Genomic DNA, 26,233 nt, shown 5'->3' with positions numbered 1-26,233 from the left:
GACTAGGATAATAGGATAAATTGAACTATACGCGATCAACAAGCCAGTCTACCCCTCTCGACATTAGTCCATTGTCATTTTCGTAAACCGATCTCTTCGCCTTCTTTTTCTTCTTCTTTTTTTTTTTTCTTTTTTTTGGTTGGAAAAAAAGATTGCTATGACAACATTCGCATTGACAAAAACGCAATGAGGTTTCGTATCTCGGCTTAAGCCGCGTTCACACCAAGCGAATTAAGTAGAAATGAATAAATGAAAGAAAAAGAAAATTAATGAACATGTTCGTGGGTTGAGGATTCTAGTGATATATACAGAGAATTATTCATAAATAATAATCCTTTTTTTGTTATTATTGAAACTCTAAATTATCGTCGAACACTCATTGCAGGCGATTATCCGATTAATAATTTTTGAATAGGATAACTCGATATCTCTATTGCAACCGATAATTTCCGACAAATATTTTGTCCAATGAACAACGTATAGTCTCTTTGGGATCGTAACTATATCTTAAAACATCTTCTACTCCCCTAATAAAGCTTCAACGTTAATACATAAGCCTTAAATTTTAATTATACGCGTTTATTTTAAAAATAATCCTTAACATTTTAATTGAAAAGAAAGCATCGAGTGTGAACGCGGCTTCTTCATAAAACTTTCGAATTTTCTCTGTGTTTTCGCTCGAAAGTTTCTCGACCAACGATTTCTCGAAGAGAATCAAGAAAAAAAAATATTTGCCTATCAGTTTTCTTCCTTTGTCTCTCTCTATTTTCGCTCGATTTTTCGCTCTTCCTCGAGCGGTATGAAAATTCAGAATGGTTTCGGTCGTGCGCTCTACTCTAAGTCTCTATGTCGCCTAAACTTAAAAAGTAAGTGATACGAAACGTACAAGCGAGATATCTCTGTTCGTATGAAGACACGGTTTGAATAGTTTTGAAAGAGGGAGAAACTCGTCAACGAATTTCGATCTTGGTTTAATTATCTATTCTTTTCCATTTTGGATCTTTCGTCCGGAACTTCTCTAAAGATAGGATAGAAACGCCAAAGAAATTAAATTTCGATCGATCCAGATCTCGAGTTAGATCGATGGTTAATCTTTCGTTCGTTCCATTCGTCTTCTTGGAAATAAATTCTCTTCCCAAGATAATTAAATATTGAACAAGGAGCGATGTTCGAGAAGAGATCGATCAAGCTGATTGAATTTTCTTGGACCTCTTCTAATTTTCAATTCAGTTACAATTTTTATCTGTTCCAAAGTGAGATAGAAAATTAATTCGATCGATTTTAATTTAATCAAGTTTATCTGAATTTACTTCAAAATCACCCCAATTCTTTTTCGTTTCTTTTAAATTTCTCCAAAAACAATCCATCCAATTATTCTCATTTTTCCTCAATTTCATTTCCTATTTTTCCCTTTTTTATCCTTCTTAAGAGGAAAACGAAGCTCGAGAGAAAAGATCCATTTTCATAATTAAATCAAATTATTAATAACAATGCACTTTTCACAAGTTTCTACCTCTTTCACGAAACGTACACCGTGATATACGTCCACGTGGCTATTACAATATATATATATATATATGTATAGTATATAATATATAATATCGCTCTAACTGCATAAATACTCTGTGTCGTTAATTCTAATAAGTGTATATAACGGGTGTCGCGAATATCCTTATCGATTACCATAGATGTTCAACGTGACAGACGGAAATCGTCTGATAATAACAATTTGGTATTCGAGACAGCGTATTTTTTTTCTCCTTTTCTTTTCTTTTACTATAAAATCGCGCGAGACTCGAAATTTCGTTTTTTTTCTTTTTTTAATTATTTATATCCCTTTGTTGCTAAACAAGATCCGAAATGATTCGAGTTCCTAAGAGTAGTTGTAAAGAGTTTTTTTTTTACGATTTTTACGATTGCATTTTTGGATTCGCGTCCTTTGGTTCTCTCTCTCTCTCTCTCTTTCACTCGTTCGCTCTCGCTCTCTCTCTCTCTCTCTCTCTCTCTCTCTCTCTCTCGCTCTCTCGCTCTTTCTTCTAGGATTACTTACATGTAATAAACAGTATTTATAATTACTTTGATATAGTCAGTTATATCACACTAGAGTCCGTGGTGTCTGATGGGGATCGCCGCCCGAATTCTCGCCTTTCGAGTTCCGCCTGCAGAACCCTGGACAGATTTTGTCAAATTTGTTTCTCAGAATAATTTGAATAATTTTTATTCAACAATAAATATATACACGAAAATTTAAGAGAAGGCGGAATAATATATAAAATTAATCGGGAAATACGTAACGTAATAATAACATATCATTGGAAAGACAGAGATACCTGTCATTTCTTAGCGGATTTGAACCTGGCCAGCTTCAATTGCACCGGGTTAGAAACTTTCACGTGGACCGCTATGTCCTCTACCGGAGCTTCGCGTACATCCTGGCCACCGACTGCCACCACTCGATCGCCTTTGCAGATTTTTCCGCTTTCCAAGGCGCTACCGCCAGGCAGCTGGGCGAACAATTATGAGATTAGGAAATTCTGCTCGAAGAAAATTCGACGAGAACGTACCAGGTCCGATACATATGCCCCTTTCCCACTTTTGTATCCCGTCAAACAAAGGCCAGCCCCTTTTCCCGACTTCTTCTGCAATTCGACCTCGATTTCTTCCTCCCCTTTCTCTTGCCGGTGCACCACCATCGTGATCTGCAAACAACCGATTCGAAATGTATCGAGCGAAGAAAAGGATTGCTAAGAATCTTGAAAATCTTTTGTTGCGATAAACCCACAGTTCCTGAAACTTTCAACACGGCGGCATGCGCCTCGTCGTGCTCTATCTCTTTGAAGCTCTGACTGCATATCTCCAGTATCTGGTCTCCAGCTTGCAATCGCCCGTCCTTGTGGGCCGCACCGTCCGGGAACACTTCCACGATGAACACCCCTTTCTGAAATGATATTTTTGTTAGAACGACTTTCAAACTGATCCTTTTATTAAATATTTATGTTGGCAGCCGAGGGAGTTAAGAATCATCATTAGGATTTATTTATTATCCTCTTTTTACCACAATGTTCTGTTGAATTAAACAGCTTGTCAGATCCGTTTTGTTTCCAATTAAGAACGAGAATCTCGCTAATATATCACATAATATTTCTTATTGTTAGCAAAAAAATTGTTGCATATACTTGTTCGTGTTTGTTCTCTTTTTATCGTAATTTTATTAAACTTACCAACGGCGTGTCAGATCCACCAGCTATAATGAACCCGATGCCTTTGTCCTTGTCCTTCTGGAACTCTATCGTTGTATCCCTTCCAGACGCTATCTTACAGTCTTTCGGATCTTGCGGTGGTTCCGGTTCCGGTGGCTTCTCTGGCTCTTTTTTCTCTTCGCGTACACATGACAATTTTTATATTAAAACAAATGGAATCGAGTTACAGCAATTCGATCTATATTTGTATCGATATTCGGAATAATTACGTTCAGCTTCTGGCGGTAGAATGCCTTTCGCCCTGTCCTCCTCCTCTTTAGCGACTTTGCTTTGATTAGGATTGCACACTGTGAGCGTCACCACACCCTCTGCCTTCTTCAGAAGACTCGTGGCCTGCGAAAGAAGCAACGAACGATTCGAGATGTTAAATAATTGCTTTCTTCTTTAAGAAATTGGTCGATTTTTTCGATGTACTTTGAATTTCTATAATTAATATTATTAGTAATTGTGTTCAAAGGCTTCGTTAATTTCGTCAAAAACTTAATTATCTCGAATTTATTATTCGAAATTATTCCTCGAAAAAATTTTATTTATTATCCCCTTTGTCGAATTATAAATTGCTATTCCCTCGAAATTATCTCGTTGCTTGAAAGTTTCATATTTTATAAAAAAATATTTTCCAAAGATCGATCATTAATCAGATCTCTTCTTTAACAATCTTCTTCTTCTTTATTAATAAAAAAAGGGAGAGGGGGGAGGGATCTTTACCTCGTCGTAAGTCGAGCCCAACAGACAATCCATATTGACAGCAAGAATCATGTCACCCACTTGCAAACCGGCCTGCAATATGCAAAATAGAAATGAATATTGCATTGCAGCTGGCACAGAATCCCATTCTTCATCGCGGAGCAAGGATGAAATACAATAATTCTAATTGCAATAATAATTAATAATTAACATTCTAATCAAGTGTGACGCAATGAATGGAGACGATCGTTAGAAAAATGAAGAGCAATTGTGTTATTACCTACCTGCTCCGCGGCACTGCCTTCCTGAATGTCTGAAATGAATATACCCTGGCCGACTTCCGCGTGTTTTCCCTCGATGATCATTATTCCAAGTCCGTACTGGCCCTTCGTATTGGAAAAATACACATCGATCAAAATTACACTCTTTTTCTCTCTCTCTCTTTTTTTTTTTAAATTTTTCTTCCTTCGAATTCTATCCTCGTTTAATTAAATTTTTACCTTTTTCACTGGTATATTGCGAACTCCTTTGTACTGGTTGAACATGTCAGACTGTAAAAAGAATAATAATAATAATAGTAACAATAATAATAATAATAATGGAATAGCAGATAATATATATATCCTTATTCTGTTTCGTGAAGGAATTTTGAAATTTTAATATCGATATACGCAGAGTAATAATAATATTCGTGAGACATTCTTGGTGGGATTGATTTTGGTGGCCAAAATAAACACAAAAGTGGTTGGTGAGACAGAAATATCGGTTGAGGTTTATTGAATTATGAATTTAAGTTTGCATTAGGTAAAGAGAGGTGAAAATAGAATGGGTGCAGTGGGTGAGGAAGATAGAATGGAATATGGATATATTTCGTAAATTTTGCAAAATAATAATAATAATAATAATAATAACAATTGTTATTACGCAGAGAAGAATATTTCGATTAAATTTTCCAAAAATAAAAAAAGGAAAAAAGATTGGAAATTTCGTGTTCAAGATTTTTTTTTTGGGAAAAGAAGTTTCTCGATAGTTGGAATATTTATTATTGCATCACATTTGTGAAATATTGAACTTACGTCGTCTAATGTCGGGGGGAATTGAACAATGGGCTTGACAGCGACGTCGTTAAGGGCAGCAGACCTCCTGTTGAACCGATTAATTTTATCGATTTATATCGTTGAATAATACGTTTTTAAACTCGTAATTGTTACTAAATAAATTTTATCACAGCCAAATTTTCTTCTAGATAAAGAAAAGGTAAGTGAGAGAATTAATAATTATTAAGCATACGTTGAAATTGAAAAAGTAGAAATGACCGTGTAAGAGAGGATTGGAATTTCAATTTAATACTACACTTTCATTTATTTTTTTTCTTTTCTTCTTCTAAAATGAACACGCGAATATGTGCATACAACACACGCGTATATGTAATTATATAATTACCGTAAAACGATGATTTTGAAAGACGTGCCAGCCATTCCTTTAATTAAGGCAGATGCGTTCAAGTGGCATCGCCCTTGCAGAACACAGCCATTTACCTGGAAATACAATTCAATTATGAAAAGCATGAAAAAAAGAAAAGAAAAAATTGTCGATAAATTAAGAAAATTCTAAAATTCTTTTTTGTACCTCCATTAAAATTTAAAATCAATTATTTATTAATCAGAATATATATATTTTTTTTAATTTTTTCGAAGACACAGCAAAGAACAAATCGTTTATTCTAATTTATTTATTAAAATATTCGACGTTCGGAAAAGAATATTTATGGATCGTGCGAGTGGCATGGATCAAGATAGTATTCTCTCGAGAAAGAATAGCGAGCAAGGTGATTCACCCTCGCAAAACTAGGTTTCCAGGTTTCTCGATTTTGAGATAATCGGGTTTGAACGTTTGCCAGGTACACGTGTGCCGACTAAAAATTCGCTTTAAACTTGTCTTTTCACGATTTATCAATTTCAAGCGCGGCACCGTTTGTATACGTTTGACGATGACAGGCGGAAATTCCTCAAAGGAACACTTGTTGGGCCATTAACAGCCGATGCCAGCTGATCTTGATCCAATTGTGAGTTTTCATTGAATGGTTTAGTGGTAAAGATATTTTTTGACAATGTTGAGAAATATCGATATATTCGAAAAATTGATACTTGGCAGAAATTGTCGATTCTCGTTGTAAGTTGAAAATATATATATAAAATCAATTTATTAGATTTTTAATATTAGATTGTAAAAATATTTTACAAAAATTTTAAAACAGTCAAATTTCTTTTCGTTCTTTTCTTAACATTCATAACACTCTATGTATTTCTATGAGAAAAATATAATAAGAATAATCTCGAAGAATATATTTTCATTTTTGTTTCTTTCTTTCTTTCTTTTTTTTTTTTTTTTTTCGTTTCAATGAAAAGCAGACATCGATTTAACGAGATTCTGAGAAATTCCTTTTTTTTTTTCACGTTATTCAAATTAATCGAATCGCTCAGAATTGGTAATTTAAAATTAACAAAATAATTAATACCGTATATTGAAGGATAATAATTTTCAATAAAAATACATCTCTCAATAATTAACACAATAATAATAACGACGTTTAAAAGTACGAATTTAACAATGAATTAAATATCGCTTCTATTTCAAAACAAGATTTCGAAGGGTAAAAAGTTTAAAGATAAATCAGGAAACATTTTTAAGTGTAAAAAAGGGGGGAAAAAATAAAAAAATTTACCTCAAGTATCTCGTCGCCGACTGAAATCTCGCCAGTTTTGTGAGCTGCCCCTTTTGGATTAAGGCCACAAACGAACACTGCCATCCGATTTCGATCCTTGTGCCCAGCCAATGAGATGCCTAGACCACGCCTGTCCTTCTCCACTTGAACCAGTATCACCTTGTGCCCCAACGACTGATATTTCTTCTGTATTTTCACTGCGGATGGAGGCAGACATTGTGATGAAAAGAAGGGGGAGAGAAGAGGAAGGGAATGAAAAAATCGAGGAAAAGGAAGGGGAATAAAAATGAAAGGAAGACAAAAATTTACAAATTCACCAATTACGTACTATTCGTGTAACCGAACTCGTCCTCCTTCTCCGGATCCGCTTCAATTTCCGCTTTGCTACGTTTCACATTTCCGGCGCTTTTCCTCGAAATCTGCGACAATTAATCCCAAATTGATTTTTACCGTAGTGGGGGGAGAAAAAACAATTTTTCCAATCGATTTCTTTACCTCTATACCAGCTTTCGTGTAAACGTTACCCTCGAGCTCGCGCACATCCTCCTCTTCGGAGCTCTCGTCCGAGGAATACTTCCGTCTTGGCGGATTTTCCGGTCTCGACGCATTATCCTCTTTCTCCTCGCTCACCTCTCGCAATATTCCTGGATTGGAAGGCGGTGATGGCGCCTTCTTGCGCATAGACTTTTTCATGGAGGATCTAAGATTTTTTTTTTTAACGAGTTAAGTTGTTTCGCTCGATCCTTGAGAAGTTTTTTATTATTTAAAAAGAAAAGAATTCCGAGAAACGAATAATAGAGAGATATCGATGGACGAGAGCGCGGACGAGATACTACGCGGAACGATGCCGCTCGTACAATGCCGTACGAAACGAACGAAAAGTTGAGTTTACGTTTCTGTGTTTACAGGTGAATGTTACCTGTAATTCATCGAACTACACGACGCTTGTATTATTAATAAACAAACCCGTAATCTGCTTCGTTCGTGCGTAACATTTATAACACGGTGTAAAATTAAATATTATAAATCAAACGATGATGGCGTGTTAATCTTGTTTCGAAATCGATCGAGAAAGAAAAGGAAAAGTGGGAGCAAAAAGGATTGGGTAAAAGTATTTTTAATGCAACGAGTTTGTGTCGCAATATCCGTGTTTTGCGAGTATTAAAAGAAAAAAAAAAAAAAGATGGAAAAATTGAAAGGAAATATTTTATAAATGTCGAAGCGATGGGCAAATGGAGGGAAAGTTTGCCGAGGATCTTTTGAGAAATTTTAGGTAAATAGGAGGTGAGACGAAGAAACAAGTTGACGAAGCTTTTAAATTGTTGAAGTACCTTCGCGTGCTGGATCCCGCGCCATCTGAAGCTTTTGTACTCTGCCTTTTGAAATCTGATCTTGAGCTACTTTGCCTTTCCCCGTCTTCGATTCCTCCCTGCAAAACAAATAGAAACGCAAATTGCCAGAAGAAAAATGTATTCCCTCCTCCCCTATTTCGTTATTACCAAAAACAATTTAAAAAAAAAAAAAAAATAATAAAATTGAACAGCGAAGACGTAAAAGTAGAATTTTTGTTTCCAATATATCGAATTTGAAAAAATTCTGTCATTTTCGAATAATAGAAAAATTGGCGAAGATTGAAAAAAATGTATGTTCTTCTTCTTCATTCTTATCAGAATGAAACTTCCGTTGAAACAATTTGGAAATTCTCGTGAACATGTTGGAAAATTCACGATCTCGATCATCATTGCTCTTCAAACAAACCGCAATCCGAAATTATAAACTTTCGGGGAACTATACGCGTTCCGATCGTTTCAAACTCGCCACGATCTGAAACGCAGAACAAATTTAGAATCTGCTATCGATTTCGCTATCAATTTCGTTCGCTATCAATTATAAACACCGTTTCATCAATGGAATCGCTAAACAGAGAATACATTGTATTTATAGAGTCGGTTAAAAAGTGTTGTTTTTAATGAGATGTTCCTCTTGAAAAGAAATTCATCCAATTTGAAAATTTCAAATCATTACTTGTATATCGAATGTAATTTCTTTATAACAGAATGATAATTATAAATATTTGGAAGTTTATAAATATCTATATGTACGTGAATAAAAAGATTCAGTAAAAATATAAGTTTCACGATAATTCTAAGAAATTGTTAAAAATTACGAAAACTTTTATAGCTGACTGTATAGTGATTTCAAAGTTCCATTGAAAATAATGATTATTATGAAATTATGAAGAAACGTTTTAATAACACGAATCGTTAGTCGAATACGGAAACTTTTGCGATTGACTGTATTCCATAATTCCAAAAAAGTTACTTCCACTTTTTCGAATATTTCGAATAAAAGAAAATTGTTCACACACAGCTATATTCACTGAGAACACGATTTTCAATGATTTTAATAAGACGAATCGTTAGTCGAATACTTTTGCAACAGACTGTATATTAATTTCATTTAATTCCACTTTATTCGAATATTTCGAATAAAAGAAAATTGTTCACACACAGCTATGTTTTATATTCATTGAGAACACAATTTTCGATAATTTTAATTTTAATAAGACGAATGATTTCAATAGTCGAACACTTTTGTGATAAACTTTATATTAATTTCAATATTTAATTCCACTTTATTCGAATATTTCGAATAAAAGAAAATTGTTCACAGGAAATTCACTATATTCTTATGTACACACACTTTCACTGAGAACACGATTTTCGATGATTTTAATAAAACGAATCGAACACTTTTGCGACAGACTGTATATTAATTTCACTTAATTCCATTTAATTTCACTTTACTTGAATATTTCGAATAAAAGAAAATTGTTCACACACAGATATGTTCTATATTCACTGAGAACACAATTTTCGATAATTTTAATAAGACGAAAGATTTCAATAGTCGAATACTTTTGCGACAGACTGTATATTAATTTCAATATTTAATTTCACTTTACTTGAATATTTCGAATAAAAGAAAATTGTTCACACACAGCTATGTTCTATATTCACTGAGAACACGATTTTCGATGATTTTAATAAAACGAATCGAACACTTTTGTGATAGACTGTATATTAATTTCAATATTTAATTCTACTTTTTCGAATATTTCGAATAAAATAAAATTGTTCACACACAGCTATGTTCTATATTCACTGAGAATACAATTTTCGATGATTCCAATAAGACGAATCGCTAGTCGAACATTTTTGTTACAGACTGTATATTAATTCCAAGAAACGATCAAACAACGTCGTGGTAGATGGAGAGAGAGAGATTGTCTAAAATTGGTATCCCGAGCACACGCGCGTTCGATCGTAATATTTCGAATAGGACGCATCGCGAAATAGATTGACGACGGATTTTCTCTCGTTTTCACACGCCCCCTCATCACCTCAAGTTATCATACAATCGATCCCGTTGACCGATTTAATTTGCATCGAGCGCAATCCAATCTTTTTCTTCCTACACTACGATAAGACCATCGAGAAATTTTCTTTTTCTTTTTCAATTCTTTTCGTCATTGTTTATGTACCGATATCTGTGAATGAAAATTGTCACTATGGTCATCGTTTGGAAATTTGTGGCTAATTAGTGCATATTCTACAAGCTTTAGATCTTTAAAGTTATATTTGAATAACAGATTGTGAGTTAGGTATTAATAATCTACAGTTTTTCTTCAATATGTATCAACTATTGTAGCTTTCTTCGAGAATAAATATCATAGTAGTATAATATTCCCGTAAATCTGTTTTGTGCATGGATGAATATTGCCTACTATAATTCTTGCTAATTTTTCTAATATAATTTTCTATTATATTTGAGAATAAAGAGCTGAATAATGAATGAACGTTCATATATGAATATAAATACGTACTCCCTGCTATAATCTTTCATTATTATTTTTTATTATTTGCATAATGGTTTCCGTAGATTTATTTTTATGCACGGATAACCATTATTAAAATAAGTTTCTCCAGATTTGTTTTCGCGCATAAATTTTTTTTCACATTTGAATTGGCGTTGTAACAAGTCGGAATAATATTTTTTAACTCATGAATAACGATCTCTATTGTGACCTTTCGTAGACTAATTTCTATGTACGAGTAGTCACTATAGTAATACTCCTGGCTCCGTTTAATTAGTTCCTGCAAACTTCTCTATGTGCATGAATGTCCATTATAATGATCTCGTGTAAATCTGTCTTTGTTCGAGTAACTATTGCATTAATCTACTGTGTATCCTATGGTACGAATGGAAATTGCTTTCCATTAGTTAGTCTTCCAGTCTATATTATCTTCCTTTAATGTATCCCGTTGCAGATTTATCGTTGTCCAAAAAATGATGACAATGCGTAGTGACAATTTTACTTTTCATTCAAATACGAATTAAATTTATAATAAACGCGAATGGATATATAATAAATGGATCGATTAATTACCTTTTATGAAAAGATCTTAATTGCGAATAATTCAAAAATTTCGTTCGTCTGTTTAATATTTCACTTTGATTTAATAATTTTAATTTGAAAATTGAGAGTAATAAATTTAAAGCTTTGTTTAAAACGATGTATTCTGTAATATGTAACGGTAGTTAACTGTGTGCAATAACAGAAGGGTTAATACGTAATAATTGTTACGATGGGAAGAGCTATTAGCTAATTGTTAAGGTCGATGTAATTAAATCGAATTGGGTTTAAGAATGAGTCTGTTTTGAACGTTCCTTCAAGTGGATTAATCGTTTTCTCTTCTTTTCTTTTCTAACTTGACGAATAAGAGAAGAGAAATCACGAATTTTTTCCATCGCTTAGAATGCAAAGTATCGGATGGAACAAAAAAAAAAAAGGAAAAAATTGCAAAATTACCATCACCATGAAACAGACCATTATTCTTTTCAACAATCGCCAACATCGTTATGCGAACACTTTCAAACTCATTTCATTTTTCTTTTTATAATTCCACCTTAAAATAAACACTTCTTATTTCTTCACTTTAATTTCCACGTCACTTTCTCCTTATGAAATATTACTCGAGAATCCTTAATTTTTCCTCGAACACCAATCCCTCCTATTTTTTTCTTTTCTCAAATAATAACTTACTCCAAGAATAAATCGCTTGGAAATTTTCCTCACTTCACTCTTCTCGCGACATAAAATTTCCAATTTCTTAATTTTCCAACCTTCAAAATATCACTTGGAAACTTTCTTCTTCTTCTTCTTCTTCTTCTTCTTCCAAAAATTCCACCAAAAAATCTTAACAAAAAAATTCTCCAATTCTTCTGTCGAGCTACTTAATAATTATATTTAAGGAAAAAAATAAATAAATTCCTTTCCTCTTCGATACTCCTTGACTCAACGACGTCAACCAAAATATCGAAAGGCGAGATCTCAGAAATAGCGTGTTGTTCGATGGTTGACGCGTGAGAACGAAATGAAGGACGGAAAAGAAACGACCCACCTGTATTACTTCCGGCGTGATGGACCTAACAGGCGAGACTGGTCCTCCCTTCTCTAAGGAAGAATAGGGCGCCGTGGGTGTACCGGCCGATCTCGGACTTCTAGCGTTCTGCCTTCTTTCCTCCCCCTCACCTCCGTGCTCGTTGTTCTACAAATTTCACGGAAAACAGGGAGAGACATGAGCGAAACATCAAATAATCGTGGCTGGTTCGAATGAGTCGTGGTGAACGGGCGCTCGTGGGACTCGCTGATTACTGACAAGGATGAAGTAAGAAGCTACTTCCGGGTGTGATAATCAGGATATTGATTAGTAGCTTGCATCTCGAGTTTCAAACTGAACTGTGTTATAATGGAAAGTGTATAGTGGAAAAGAAAATGGAGAAGATATTACGATGAGGAGAGGATAAGAAGTTGTGGAAGGGAAGGAAGAAATAGCCAAAATGGCGAAGAGAATAAAAATCGAAGAGCAAATGGATAAATAGGCGAAAAATCGTAGGAAGAAATAAGAAAAAAGAAGTATAAAGTGAAAAAGGAAAAGAAGAAAATGGAAGCAAAATTGGAAAAGAATAGGGGAAAAAGAAGAAAGAGGGAAAATAAGGATGATAAAAAGAAATGGAACGAAATGAGAAGAATAAAAATCGAAGAGCAACGCGATAAATTAAAAGAAAGAAAGAAAAAAATGGGAAAAAGGAAGGGAGTGGAATCGATTGGGCGCGAGTGCTGTTTCAATGGCGCAGCGCAATGTTTCTACGCTGAAATATTCGGCGCGACATCGTCTTGAATTGTTGCCAGACTCGAGGTGATTTAGAGCGCGGGTGTTCGATCACGATCGCCGATAACAGCGAGGCCCACCGCGTTACGCCGCTACCCCAGAATTTGATTAATGCGTGTTATTAGATTTCGGCCACGCACGAGACACATTCCACTGACTGGGCTCAAGGATCCACGAAATAACGATTATCTTGTGGCTTTCTATGTTTGTTTGTGGCCAATATGTCGAGTTCAATCATTGATCTATCTTTTTGTTTTTTACACGAGGGTGTGTGAAATTCGTAAAGTTTATTAAGGGTATATATCCTTATGGATTTTTGATATATCCTATCCGAATTTTTGTGAAAATTGTATTTTGTATTGTAACGAGCAACGTAAATAATATTTCAAAGCATCTTGTCTTCTTGGCTGAGTTGTGAATTAATTTCTTTCTTTGGGGGTTGATATAATCTGTTATGAATTTGTGTACGAGTTATCTCAAATATTCCACACTGAGTATATTCATAATCACAATTTTAAATATTCCATCTAATACTTCTATTTTTGGGAACTGTGGATTAATTCATTTCTTCATTCAAATTGATATACCAAAGATCTATCCTTAATTTCTAATTAATTGTTACGACGAGTTATGCAACGTTATTAACAAATTTTAAATTCCTCGAGTATGGATGAGATTCCTTCAAATTTGTTCTAGGATCCAGCATCTTATCAAGTTTTCAAAATTCAGGAAATAAAATACTTGGTTATAGCTTTCGTACATCAGATTTTCAGTTGATCAAGAATTTTACGCTACAAACTTTTAGGGATTCGTCGTAAATTTATGGGCTCGAGATAGCCCAATATCCTTAGGATGGTCGACTGGTTGGGTCGGTTTTGGCCCAGCTAATCAATGTCTATCCTTCGGTTTGCCAGTGATGGAACATCTACATCCAGAGATGGATCAGATCCTTGTATTTACATATAGTAGATATATTTATCTATGGATGAATTTATCTACGAATCTATAGCTATGATCAAGAATAAATATTACATGTATATATATGTATATACGTACATAGAATCATGTGCAGATTCACACTTTGATTTATATGTATATTTATGTATGTAACATTATATTTAAATCGAATATATATATATATATATAAATCCAATTCTGGATTTGTAGATTCACATCTGATCTATGATGTATTTATTCGTAAAACTGAATTTTGAATTTATTTGAAGAAAGTCGGAGGTTCTATCGAATAAATTCTACTTAATAATTCGAATAATTTAAGATTCGATATATATTGAATGTAATATAGGGTTGAATGAATTTTTCAGAAATTTTGATGATAAAAAAAAATAATTTATTTTCCAATTCAATTTCTAATAATCACAATATTTTAACTTTCTTTTTTTATTTAAAAATCAAAGACAAGCTTATGTAATTTATAAGCAAAATAATACCCGTCAACAATATGTTAAAATGTCCGATTTATAAATGTATTAATTTCATTGTGCATTATGTTATTATCAGAACACATGATATAATGTATTGTCACAGTATTGATACGACGTCCCTAATGAATCAACGATAATATCGATGCAGTGGCAATAATGTCAATAATGTCAATACGTTGAAGGGAATCAATGTTCCATGTTGCTCGATGGTAATGATAACGTCGGTGATTCGATGAATCGAGGTTTAGAATTAAAAGAAAAGATGATTGCGAGATATCGTCTAGCGATCGTGTGTTCTATTCTTAAAATTATTGATCGATAACATCGGCAAAACCGGAAGATTTTGTTTGACAGAGGTTAGATCAGAATATATAAACGAATTAAATAAAATGAATGACTTTTATCAATTATCAAATATTTATTAAAGGGATTAGAGATTTTCCACGAAATTCAATCATTGTAAATTTCGACAATTAGAATTATTTCTAAACTAATGAAATTCTAAATTAATGGATAAATCATTTCTCAAATGTCAAGTCCACAATTTACTTATGAGAAAAGATCTTAATACTCACTCACTATATATATATATATATTTAAATTACACTCATTGTTTCTATATTCAAAATTCTATTATTTTAAATCCACCATAGAAATGTCAATACACACATTTTCTTTCTAAAATTCATCTAAACGTTCAAAAACTTTCATACTCCCAAGAAAAATGAGTATCCAAATCTAAAACTAAAATATATCTGACACAATTCCTTCCCTCCTCCCCAAAAAAGATTCAAAAGAATAAAATCCAAAGTAAAAAAAAATAAATAACTCCCGCCCCTAAAAGATACCCAATTACACGTTAAACTGTCAAAAAAAGAAAGAAAAAAGAAGTTCGACGAAATGAATTAAAAAATAAGAGAGAGAGAGAGAGAGACAAAGAAAAAAACGAAGAATTGAAAAAGGGGCGAGAAAACTCGAGACCGAGCTCGTATCCATCGAATCTATCCTCGAAAAAGGGGGTCAGTAGTAACAACAACCACCGGGGAGTCACGTGTGCGTGTATTCGTTGAACGTACACCGAACGAGACGCGTTTGCGTCCGAAGAGGCGGTGCATCGCGACGCTCTGTTCGTTCCGAGGAGGCAACGTCTACCAGCCGGTTTCGTGCATGGAACTGCCTCGCGTCGATATATCGTGGCACGGAGCGAGAGGGGACGGTTGGACCAGAGGGGGTTGCTGCCGCGGATGGAAGGGGTGGCTATGGTCCATGGTGTGCACAGATGATGGACGGTTCGTTGCGACCATGTAATCCACATCCTTTCCTCGCGCACCTATATACCTTCGCTCATTGGCCCAATCACCCAACCCTTCCGACAACCCTCTTTTTTTTTTTCAACCTTTGTTACGAACCTTCTCTTTCTATCTTTCTCTCTCTCTTTTTTTGGTCTTTCCATATTTGTTTGTTCTTGCCTTCTGGATTGTTCATGCGAGTTCGTGGGGGAATTTTGTCGAGTTCCAAGTTTTCGTTTCAAACGCGGTTATTTTGTAGTCTTCTTTTGATTGGAGTTTGTGTAGGCGTTCCGCTTCGAGTATATTGGGCGTGCTTTTGAATTTTGGCAGAGGTGTAGTTTGGTTTTTAATTAAAAAAAAAAAAAAAAAAGAAAGAAAGAAAAATAGGATCGATGAACAGAGGAATTAAATTATATAAAGGGGACGTCTTCTATTTTCGAAAGAATTCTCCGTTTTTTCTCCCGTAGAAAAAAAAGAAAAAAAAAAGGAAGGAAGCATTTTTCAGATTTTCTTGGAAATTTCGTTCGAACAAAAGCGTTTTCTTCGATTCTCCGGTTACACCAGCCTATCTTCGATATCGTCCGCTCTGATTTGCATGATTCTCGTTCTGTTCCCGCCTTTCGCACCGTTTCACCCTCCTCCTGTCATCCCCTCGTCAGTTGGTTTATTGGAAAGTTCGACCTCGATGCACCGTACACGTACAAGGGATGCCCTATAATGGCCTCTGCCTACACTCTCTTCCTCTTTCGATATTTTTCTCTTTTTCCTTTTTTTTTTTCGCTTTTTTGTCCTCTGCACCCTCTTTCCGTCTCGCTCAACCCTTCACGTCTGTCCGTTTCCCTATTTCTCTCTCTCTCTTTCTCTCTCTCTCCAGGCTGGATAATTCTATATGTCGTTCAGGAGGTTTAATTTCATACCAGTTCACGAGTGAACCTCTGTGAACCATGTGAATGGAAACACTCGGCTACCATGTTGATGGATTGATAGGTATTGGAGAATTTTGATCGGTGTACAGTGGCTATAAAAAGTATCGTACGTAAAAGGGTAGGATTAATTAGAGTTTGGAAGCGATTATTTAAAAATTTCATACGAATCGTAATGAGTTTTGATGATAAAAGATATTTTATTAGACATGGGTAAATTTTAATAACCACTGTATTTTGTTTGTAAAATTGTTTAATAATTTAGATTTTTGTTTAGCGTTTCGTTGTGTTTTGTTATACTTTTTGTTTAGATTCGAATAATTCAATGGTTCATTTTACGATTTAAACATTTTATACTTCGATATTAAATATTATTAAAAGATCCTATGTTCCTCAACTTCGACTTCTCGTGTAATTTAATTATTCTTTATACATAAAATATTTTATAAATATATAATATTTAATTTCTGTATCAAATTTTGTAAATTCTATCTTGTACGATTTGAATATTCTACAATTTAAATTTTTCATAATTTAAATGGTATGTAATTTTAATTTTTCACGATTTAAATATCCCAGAATGGGTATATTTCACGATTTAAATATTCCATAATTTATAAATTTAACATTTACTTCATAACTTTTCACGTTTGAATTAATTTTTTTCTTAATCTAGAAAGATTAATAAAAAATTAAATTTCAAATCAAAATCTCTAGAATTTAGATCTTCAACAAATAATTCTAATAACCAACGAGTGAGATTCTTTTATCATTGGAAGATAATAGATCTTTAGATACAAAAGAATCAAGGATGTTTCAAATTTATCTGGCATTTCGAAATGCGTTTAGAATGCTATTCGAGGAAAATATGACTGTTCTTCTGTTTTCTACACAACATGATTCTAAAGTAAAAATAGCAAATTGTATATGTTTCTCACAATTACAATTTTCTTCGGCATGTGGAATATTTTCTTTCTTAATTCAATTCGTTCCAAGTTCTAATTTTTAACTTTTCTATTTTCTAATTAAGATATTAGTGAATAAATATTGTAAAAATTCAAAAATTATGCTTGTATTTATCACAAGTTGTTGTTAATGAGATTATAAAAATTATATGCAACAAAAATCTGTAAAGGAAGAATTAAATCTGAATCCAGACAAAAAGAAAAATCAATAATATTAAATTATTAAATTAAAATCGAAATTCTACGTTTCGTGTTTTACATTATAGTCAAATTAATTTACCATTAGCTTCTTTTCTTTTTTCTATTCATTTCATTAAAATTCAAGATTTGATAAAAGATTAACTAACGCGGAAGTCGTGAAAATAAAATGGCAGAGACAATGATGACTTTTAAGACCCATAAAGTGTAAAAAAAAAATAATTTTTTCTATCCTCCATTGACTATATTATCATTGTTTTAATTATCCATGCCATCGATGAGTTATTTCTCCTCTATAAAATTCAGATAAATGCAATAAACTCAAAATGATTGGATAATTAGAAATTATCTAAAAAATTATTATTAAAAAAATAGGTGTAGCATGACAACCTTTATATTAAATTTTATCCATCCTATATTTTTTATTTTTACATTTTATCGATTTTTATTTTACACGCAATAAGGAAAGAATGCAATTTGTAAATTGAGAATTGCAATTGGCACGTTTAGCGAAAAATGAAAAAATTGCAAGAGATTTAATGATATTATCAAAATTGTTAAATTTTTTTTTCCAAAAGCCAAAGAAATAAAATTATCCGTCATAGTTTCGAATAATAACACTTTTTTTTTCTTACACAAAGTAAAATATTTTTATAACGAATTAAACGTTTTCACGTCGAGAGAACAAAGAATATAATCGTTATTTTTTTTTTCCACGTATTAGTGTAGGTAAATGTTTGTCCCAATATTCGTAACAAGAGGAATTAAAAGAGAATCGTTCATTTTACATGTATCGAAGCAATCCGGCAGATTACATGCGAAAACATGGCGCAAAATTTGATCGTTCTTTCTGCAATTCCTCTCGGAATAAAAAAATAAATTTTTGCGATTCCCCCGTGTGAAGTGTTCGAATTTGCAACTATTGGTGAACAATGAGCATACAAACGACCTAGTTTTTCAAGCAATGAATTTCTATTCATTGAATTTATAAATGCAAGAATGAAATATACGCGATTATAAAAAAAAAAGCTCATCGACGTTTAAATTTTAGATATTTGGATCGAATTATTAAAATTTCAATCCTTTCACGCAGGAAAAAAAAATACTAAAAAAAAATCAAATCAAATTTTTTATTTCGAATACTTTTTAATTGGAATTCAAAAAAAAAATAATAATAATAATTACAAGCATCCCTGAAGATTATACATTTAAATTAATTTGAATCGCGCATATTTCTTTTGCAAAGAAAACTAAACTTTAAATTTTAATCTACGATCCCGCGGTAGCAAGAAAGAAAGAAAGAAAGAAAGAAAGAAAGAAAAAAAAGACTCTGGAGAAAATCGAGCACGCGGCCGCAATTTCCGTGGGCATTTGCATACACGTGCCGGAATAGGCGTCGCTACAAAGTGTACAACACCGTGGATGCAATTTTATTTTTCTTTTACGAGGGCCCGCTTGGCAAACGTCATCGAACGTTCTCGAACGGTGCTCGAAACACGGAAAGCAAACGAGCTACTTTCGCGTTCGAAAACGCGTAACAAGCGCGGTGGAGTGGTTATTAATTAAATAAAAGATGTGTGTAGAATGGAAGCATCGATGGAGCAGAAGAATCGATAAATTAGCGGCTGAAGTACAGAGGAAATTGTAGAATTGAAAGGAGGCTATTGTATCAGGAAGAGATAAAAATAAAGTGGGTTCTGTCTGCCTTTTTTTATGAGAATCTTTTGTACGAAATCATTGAATAATCCAACGTGATAGGTTTATTGTATCTTTTCAGGTTTCTCTTGAAATTGTAAAAATGTTAAATCAAAGTCGAGGGAAAAAAATATTATAATCAAAGTCCGTGCAGTTGAGTTATTAATAAAATTATTGTCGATTAAACTGTATTAAAATTAGGAAACATTTGAGGATATAATTTAACTATAACTTGGAAGATAGTAATCTTTTAGTAAACGCTTTTATTCCGATACGACTTTTGATTCCCGGGATATCGTCGTGTAAAGAAAGAGCAATGTAACTTTTAATCGTTTATTTATCTTTTCATCCATGTAGCTTATTCAGACTCACTGATCGATCTCAAACTCCAGACAAACGACAGACGCGATTTCCAAGAAAAATGTAAGTTCATTCATGATCCCTGCACTGTGTTATTAAGCGCTTTTGCGTTTTTGTATCTCGATAACCGATTGATATATCGGGATGAAAGAAGAAAGCACTTTAAGAGCATAGTTTCCTCTATCTTCCGAGTGGCAAAATTTTTAATTTCTTCTTTCACATTTTTCATTATGAAAAGGAAAAGATTTTATTCGTGACTCTGTATTATGATACAGGAACATAATTTAACATATATTTCGAGTAATAACGCATCAAGCTATGTTTTAAAAATGTAAATACTATAAATATCCTAAAGGGGAAAAAAAAAATTGGAAAAAATTCGTCGAAAAATTAATGGACAATTCAGAACAGACAGAACCTTTTGTACCAATGAAAAACGACAAGAAGTACAACAACAACAACAACAACACTACAAAATGCACTGAAAAACAATTTTTAAATACTCGAGCAACTATTCATACAACATATATATATGTACAAACGTGTAGAATTCAAATGACTAGTTAATCGATGACAATGGATTTGGATGGAAGGGGAGGGGAAGGGTTGTAACATCGATATTTTCCTGGTCGTGGGAAGGTCTCACCAGGTGCACCAGAGACTGGACGAGAAGGCAGACAGGATTTCCGGCGGCTTGGATGACCTCAACCGCCCGCTCATGCGTGCTGTGTCGCAGGTCCACGCCATCGACCTCGATTATTCGATCCCCGATCTGAAAGTAAACGAGAAAAATGGGGGCAGGGCCGTCTATTAAATCCATCTTTTGCCTTTTTTTTTTTTTTTTTTTGATTTATTCCTCGTTTTTGCAATCGTGAAAAGTAATTACAAATCGGTATAATTTTTCATTTTCGACTCTACGATGGATTTCTTGATGATTGTCATTTCTTTTTCTTCTTTTTGTTACATAAAAATACGAATACTAAGAGAATTTTTTGCAATCGATTCCTGAGGAATAATTATATATCGGTATAATTTTTCATTTTCGATTCTATCGTGTATATAATATATATAATGGATTTCTTGGTGACGAAAGTACTATATTTAATAATTGTGCGTACAATTTGAATTGTTGATCATAATTTCTTTCTCTTCTTTTTGCAATTATATAAAAAAATATTGAATATCGAATGATAGGAAGAGAGAAATAATTGATATTTTGTATAAGACAGCGAGGAATGGAGGATTTATTGTTCGGCCAGTTTCAGTTTTCATTATTAGGTTAATCGAGAAAGTTTTGTTGGCGCATGACGAGAATTGGAAACAAAAATTCATTCGATCCGATATTCTCTACTTTCCGTTTTCGATTATTGCGATCAATTATTATTTATCAACCGTTACATCTTACAACTTTATAAATACTTTTCAAAAGTATACGATCGAACGAGGAAAGAAAAAATTCGAAATGCGATCTCCACCATCTCGATGGATACGTGTTAAGGTCGGTTCATCAGGCTATCCACGAAATTTCAAGTTCAATGTTCTTGATTCGAACGGAATACAAAACGATTTCCTCCTTTCCTCGCTCGTCGACGAGCACGCACGTGTTGCACGGATAGAAATTCATGTCGCATACGTTACCTTCAGCTCGCCGGTCCTTCCGGCTGGACTGTTCGGCAACACATTCTTTATGAATATCCCGGATATGTTCTGTGACTTGCTGGAGCTGCCATTGTGCAGATCGACCTAGAACGAAGAATTTGAAAGCAGAAATATTGAATCGATGATTTTAAAATCTTGCAATTATATTCTTTTTCATTTAATTTTCTCGCGTCTTTTAGCAATGTTGTGTGTTTTTTTTTTAATTTGTAAAATAATGGGATAATAAGAAAGAGTTGAAAGTTACGTCATGATAACAGTAAGACAGGTGTTCGTTACGAAGGAAAGATCTTCCTCGAAGACGTGGCCTTGAAACATCTCGGCCTTCCTCGTGGTGAGCAAGCCTGCACTTTGTCACATGCACACGTGGGGATCTCGAATAAAATCGACTTGATCTCGATGTAAAATTCTCTCGGCCAAGAAATTCGTTCTCTAAAATTATCGAATAGATCGTAATCGTGCCGTCGTGTGATATCTTCTGTTTCGCACATCTTCTTCCGTTTCGTGTTTATATAATTCGTTACATAATTTACGAGACGCGTAAACTTTCATAAGTTACGAGGGAGAAAAAGAGAGAGACGATCGAACATTTATCAAATCCTCTTAGCTCATTGTAAATAAATCTAGCGAAGAATTCTCGGTTTATTAGAAATTTCGAGAAATTTGGACATTGCTCGAACGTTGAACTTTGGAGATCAAATAAATCTTTAAATAAAATTTCGTCAGAAATTCGAGTTAGAATCGAGTTATCTTCACAAATAAAGAGTTCGTAAAAACTTTTTATTTTTTTTCGAAATTAACTTTTAAGGCTCGTTCGATGGAGACAAATTTAAAAATGATGGTGGAATTAAATAAATTTGTTTTCGAGAGAGGTCCAACAAATTTATCTCCGAGAAAGGGAAACCTCGTTTGCTTTTCCTACTTCTTTCTCTTCTTTCGTTAAATCTATATAATTCGTTCTACGTTGACTACAAGTCCCAAGAGAACTTTTAAGAAGATTACTAGGCTGTTACCATTTTCCTTGTTATCACTGGAATACCATCGGGACACGTCCAGACAACCTTAATTTCCTTCGAAAAAATTCAATTTACCAAATGTAAAGAACGATAAATATTAGTTTAAAAAAAATATATATTATCGTCGATGTCTCGACGAGATTCAAAGATCTCGAAATCGCTCTCGACGTTAACTTAAAATTGATTCTTGACGTAAATGACAATATTCGGAATAATTGAAATAATTGAAAGTGGGTATTTCGATGGAACGGTATCGATATCTTGAAGCCGTATTCACGGTACGCTAATGGACGTTGTATCAACGTGCACGGCGTAGAAGCTCGTGGCGCTCGATTGAAATTATCAATGCCGGCGACATGGTACCATTAGCACGACACGGCCATCGTTAACCGGCCAATTAATAAAGGCGAAAGAATTACTCTCGTTACGCTCGTAACAATATTCACGCTATTCGCCGTAAGCAAGGAAATATATGATACGAGATGGGTTAAGAAAAATTACGTACACGTACGTAAAATTAAAAAAAGAAAAAAATAAAATTTTCATAAATATATCGCGTATTCGTTAATATAAATTTCCATCTCTCGCAACCTCGTCGTCAATTAACCTACTTCCAAGCTTGTGTCCCAACGAGAAGACGAGAGGAAAAGGAGAAGAAGAAAAAAAATATATAGAGGGGGAAAAAATAGGAGGAAGATGAATCATATTCACGGATCACGGTCACGAGAGTCCATTCACCAAATACACGCTCGCGCTTCTTCCATCCTATACCCACACACACACACATTCATCGCAAAGACAGAGAGACTTTTTATTTTTAACCAACGGAACGTATCCACGCACCTTTCCGCCAACGATGCTCAGCCCAAGACTAGTTTTCGGCTCCCTGTAGATCTCCACCAACCTCTCTGGCCCCCAATGCTTCGACCAGCTCACGTTTCCATCGTGATCCCTGTGCGTGACCGTCATGTCTATCTTCTCGTCAACGAACACCAACGTAGGAAGCTCGCAAAGCGAGCCGCAGCTCGACGACCCGGAACTACCTCCTCCCCTCTGCCTCCTCTTGAAGCCCTCTTCTATACCACCCAACGATTCACCGTCTAGAAGCTCGTCATCACTGCACTGGATGGCCTTCGACTCCTGATAAGTTTGAACCTCGACCTCCTTACGTGTCTTCGCCTCTTTTTGATCGTGATTCAACGATGATTGGCCACCGTCCACCGACCTCGAGACACCGACCACGCTTGGAATGTCACTAGGAAGGCACTGAACGCTCTTCGACTCCTTCCTCTCCGACCTGGACGGGCTGTCGAATTCAGATTCGCCCAATTCCGGCGGCACCCTTGACAAACCACCCAACTCGTCCAGGCAACACTGCACGCTCTTGCTCTCCCCCTGGGTCTGGGTCTCGACCTCGCGTCTCGGGCTCTGATGATACTTCCTCGCAACCCGGGACGGGCTTTCACCCGTCAGGATCTCCTCCTCGCCAGTAGGGCTGCTTGCCTGCTCCGGGCTGCACTGGGTGCTCTTTGTCTCCTGCTCGGTCTGGGTCTGGGCGTCCTGCTTCTCCTTGGGCGAGTACTGGGTTCCTTTGAAGCTGCGCTCCGATCCCTCGCTTCTGTCCAAGTGCTGGCTCCCTGGCCAGCTGTCAGGGGCCGATCTGAGAAGGCTCTCCAACGAGGCAGAGAGCAACAGATGACTCTCCGATTGACTCTCGAGCGTCTGGCTCTGGTACTCCAACGAGTGTTCCTTGCTGATCAAACTGCTGTCCTCCTCCTGAGCCCTGAACGATTCCTCGAGCAGCTGACGTCTCTGCTCCCGGCCGGCTCTCGATTCATAATCCCTCGATTCTACCCGGGTCCGATCTCGCGCTTCCTCCTCCTCACGTTCCTCCTCCAACTCTCGCCTCCTTGTTGATGTTTGAAGACTCGTCGGCCTCCTCGACGACGATGGAACCTCCTCGACTGTTGGTTGTTGGTCAGGCTCCCTTCGAGGCAAACAGGAAGTGAGTGAAGAAAAGAAAGAAGAAGAAAATAAGGAGGAGGAAGAGGAGAGGTAGGCTAACGAAGCGGATGATTTTATCCGCTTTGAGCGGCTCGGGCTTCTTCTCTTATTCGCGGTTGAAGAACCCGGAGGAATTTTGCGGAACGCTCGGGTCTTCGGTGGTGACCCATTAATGGATTGAACGATGATTTGTACGATTGGTCAAGTAAGATTGGATCAGCTGATGATCGAAGTAATTTTCTTTTTTTTTTTTCAATCGAATTAATCGGATGATGAAGAGGGATGAAGGAGGGTGAATTTTGATAATGTAGAGAGAAGGTGATTATATTTAGAGTGGAGAAAGATTAGTATTTTGTTTTTAATTATCTATTAAAAAATGTAATTGATCACGATGAAAAGTATATTTATTGATTGGAATTAATTGATGGAAATGAAACGGAGAAAGAAATATATTATAATTCTGAATTAATAAAATAATTCACAGATGGATGAAAAAATATCAAAACTGGAGAAACTATAAAATAAAATTCTCGATGGAATTATTAAAATAATTATATTAATTTTGTACGACAGCAATTATTTCCTGAAACAACGTAACAATGTCGCGTGAAATTATATCCTGAAATTATATCCCAACATGATATATATACATAGGAAACGTGTGCAAATGTAAATGAATAAAGGTGTCTAAAGAGAAGTTCGTTATTAACGAAATTTATGGATTGATAAAAATACAGTTCTATATCCGGAGAAGTTACACGCTCGAAGTTAAATTAAAAAGTTTCGTTGGTCAGTTTTTTCCATCCTGTCCATGAATAAATAAATTGAGCCAGTTATTTTTTCGTCAAACGTCTCTCCAAGAAAGATCTTATTCCCAATGATAATAAATAACATCTTGGTCGATCGAAATATTTCGTTTCGCTTTAAATCTTCCAAATTTTTCGAATATTTCGTAAATTTGAAAAATTTCTAAATATCGTCCTTCTTTTCCTTCTTTTCCTTCTTTTCCAAATTACAAAGGGGGCAGACAAATTTTCCCCTAACATTTAAAACTGGAAGGGTTCAAGAAACATCTCGGCGCTGCCTCATTAAATATACCATAGCCCCTGGCGTGTCGTAAATTCGCGACAAAAGAGCCCGTGACCGGTCGTATAATTCCTCGTTACGACTTCGTCTTGCTACGACTTCGAACACCCGATTCACACGAACAAGACCGGCTTTATATTCCTCGTATATCGGTCACGTTTGTACCCGTGTGTATATAATTCTTATATAATAGCGTCTCAATGCGGTGGACGCGTTCTAACAATAACATTAGGTCGTCGTATGAGTTCCTTCCTGTGTCGATTTCGGTGTACAGGAAGTTCGAGAAGTCGATAAAACGCTTAACCGATGATTCTTGAGATTACGATTGCAACGGCAGAAATTTTTCCATCGCAAAAAATTCTCGTTATTACGACGAAAAATATATCGGGCTTATAGTTGGTAGTGTTGGGTATGCGCATCTAGCGAATCATTTGAACAACGAACAAACATTTGTGGAAGCAAATTGAATAATTGAATAATTATCGGGAAAAATTATGTTGAAATATTCAACCTTATTCGACGAACAAAGTGAATAAATTATTTAGATATACGTTGCCTCGATTTGTTTGTTCGAGCTCAGTAATTAACTGGCGGCAGATACCCAACACTGGAATTGCGATGCAGCTATTTTTCGTTAATAATTCGTTAACAAAGTGAAAATTTTTACGAAGGAAAAAGGAAATTAACA

At 34.9% G+C, this 26,233-nt stretch overlaps 1 protein-coding gene across 3 annotated transcripts in view; it reads right to left on the bottom strand.

Moving 5' to 3' along the window:
- Window positions 1-1,749: 1,749 nt before the first annotated feature.
- LOC108003743 (inaD-like protein) overlaps window positions 1,750-26,233 on the bottom strand; it is a 109,356-nt gene continuing 84,872 nt past the window's right edge. For all 3 annotated transcript variants that reach the window (XM_017066224.3, XM_017066232.2, XM_062079162.1), the window contains 19 exons: window positions 23,299-24,442; window positions 21,422-21,526; window positions 20,430-20,555; window positions 12,138-12,284; window positions 8,004-8,101; window positions 7,168-7,372; window positions 7,001-7,091; window positions 6,673-6,869; window positions 5,391-5,485; window positions 5,024-5,090; window positions 4,448-4,498; window positions 4,232-4,333; window positions 3,969-4,040; window positions 3,470-3,593; window positions 3,222-3,376; window positions 2,783-2,938; window positions 2,565-2,699; window positions 2,331-2,504; window positions 1,750-2,169 (listed from right to left, as the gene is read on the bottom strand). In XM_017066224.3, coding sequence (XP_016921713.2) covers window positions 2,334-2,504; window positions 2,565-2,699; window positions 2,783-2,938; window positions 3,222-3,376; window positions 3,470-3,593; window positions 3,969-4,040; window positions 4,232-4,333; window positions 4,448-4,498; window positions 5,024-5,090; window positions 5,391-5,485; window positions 6,673-6,869; window positions 7,001-7,091; window positions 7,168-7,372; window positions 8,004-8,101; window positions 12,138-12,284; window positions 20,430-20,555; window positions 21,422-21,526; window positions 23,299-24,442 — 3,241 coding nt within the window. In that variant the 3' untranslated portion in view covers window positions 1,750-2,169; window positions 2,331-2,333. The remainder of the gene's footprint in view (window positions 2,170-2,330; window positions 2,505-2,564; window positions 2,700-2,782; window positions 2,939-3,221; window positions 3,377-3,469; window positions 3,594-3,968; window positions 4,041-4,231; window positions 4,334-4,447; window positions 4,499-5,023; window positions 5,091-5,390; window positions 5,486-6,672; window positions 6,870-7,000; window positions 7,092-7,167; window positions 7,373-8,003; window positions 8,102-12,137; window positions 12,285-20,429; window positions 20,556-21,421; window positions 21,527-23,298; window positions 24,443-26,233) is intronic.

This window comes from Apis cerana, linkage group LG9 (assembly GCF_029169275.1).
Source record: "Apis cerana isolate GH-2021 linkage group LG9, AcerK_1.0, whole genome shotgun sequence".
Lineage (NCBI taxonomy): Eukaryota > Metazoa > Arthropoda > Insecta > Hymenoptera > Apidae > Apis > Apis cerana.
The sequence above is the reverse complement of the archived record's forward strand: the minus strand, read 5'-3'. Positions and strand labels throughout refer to the sequence as shown.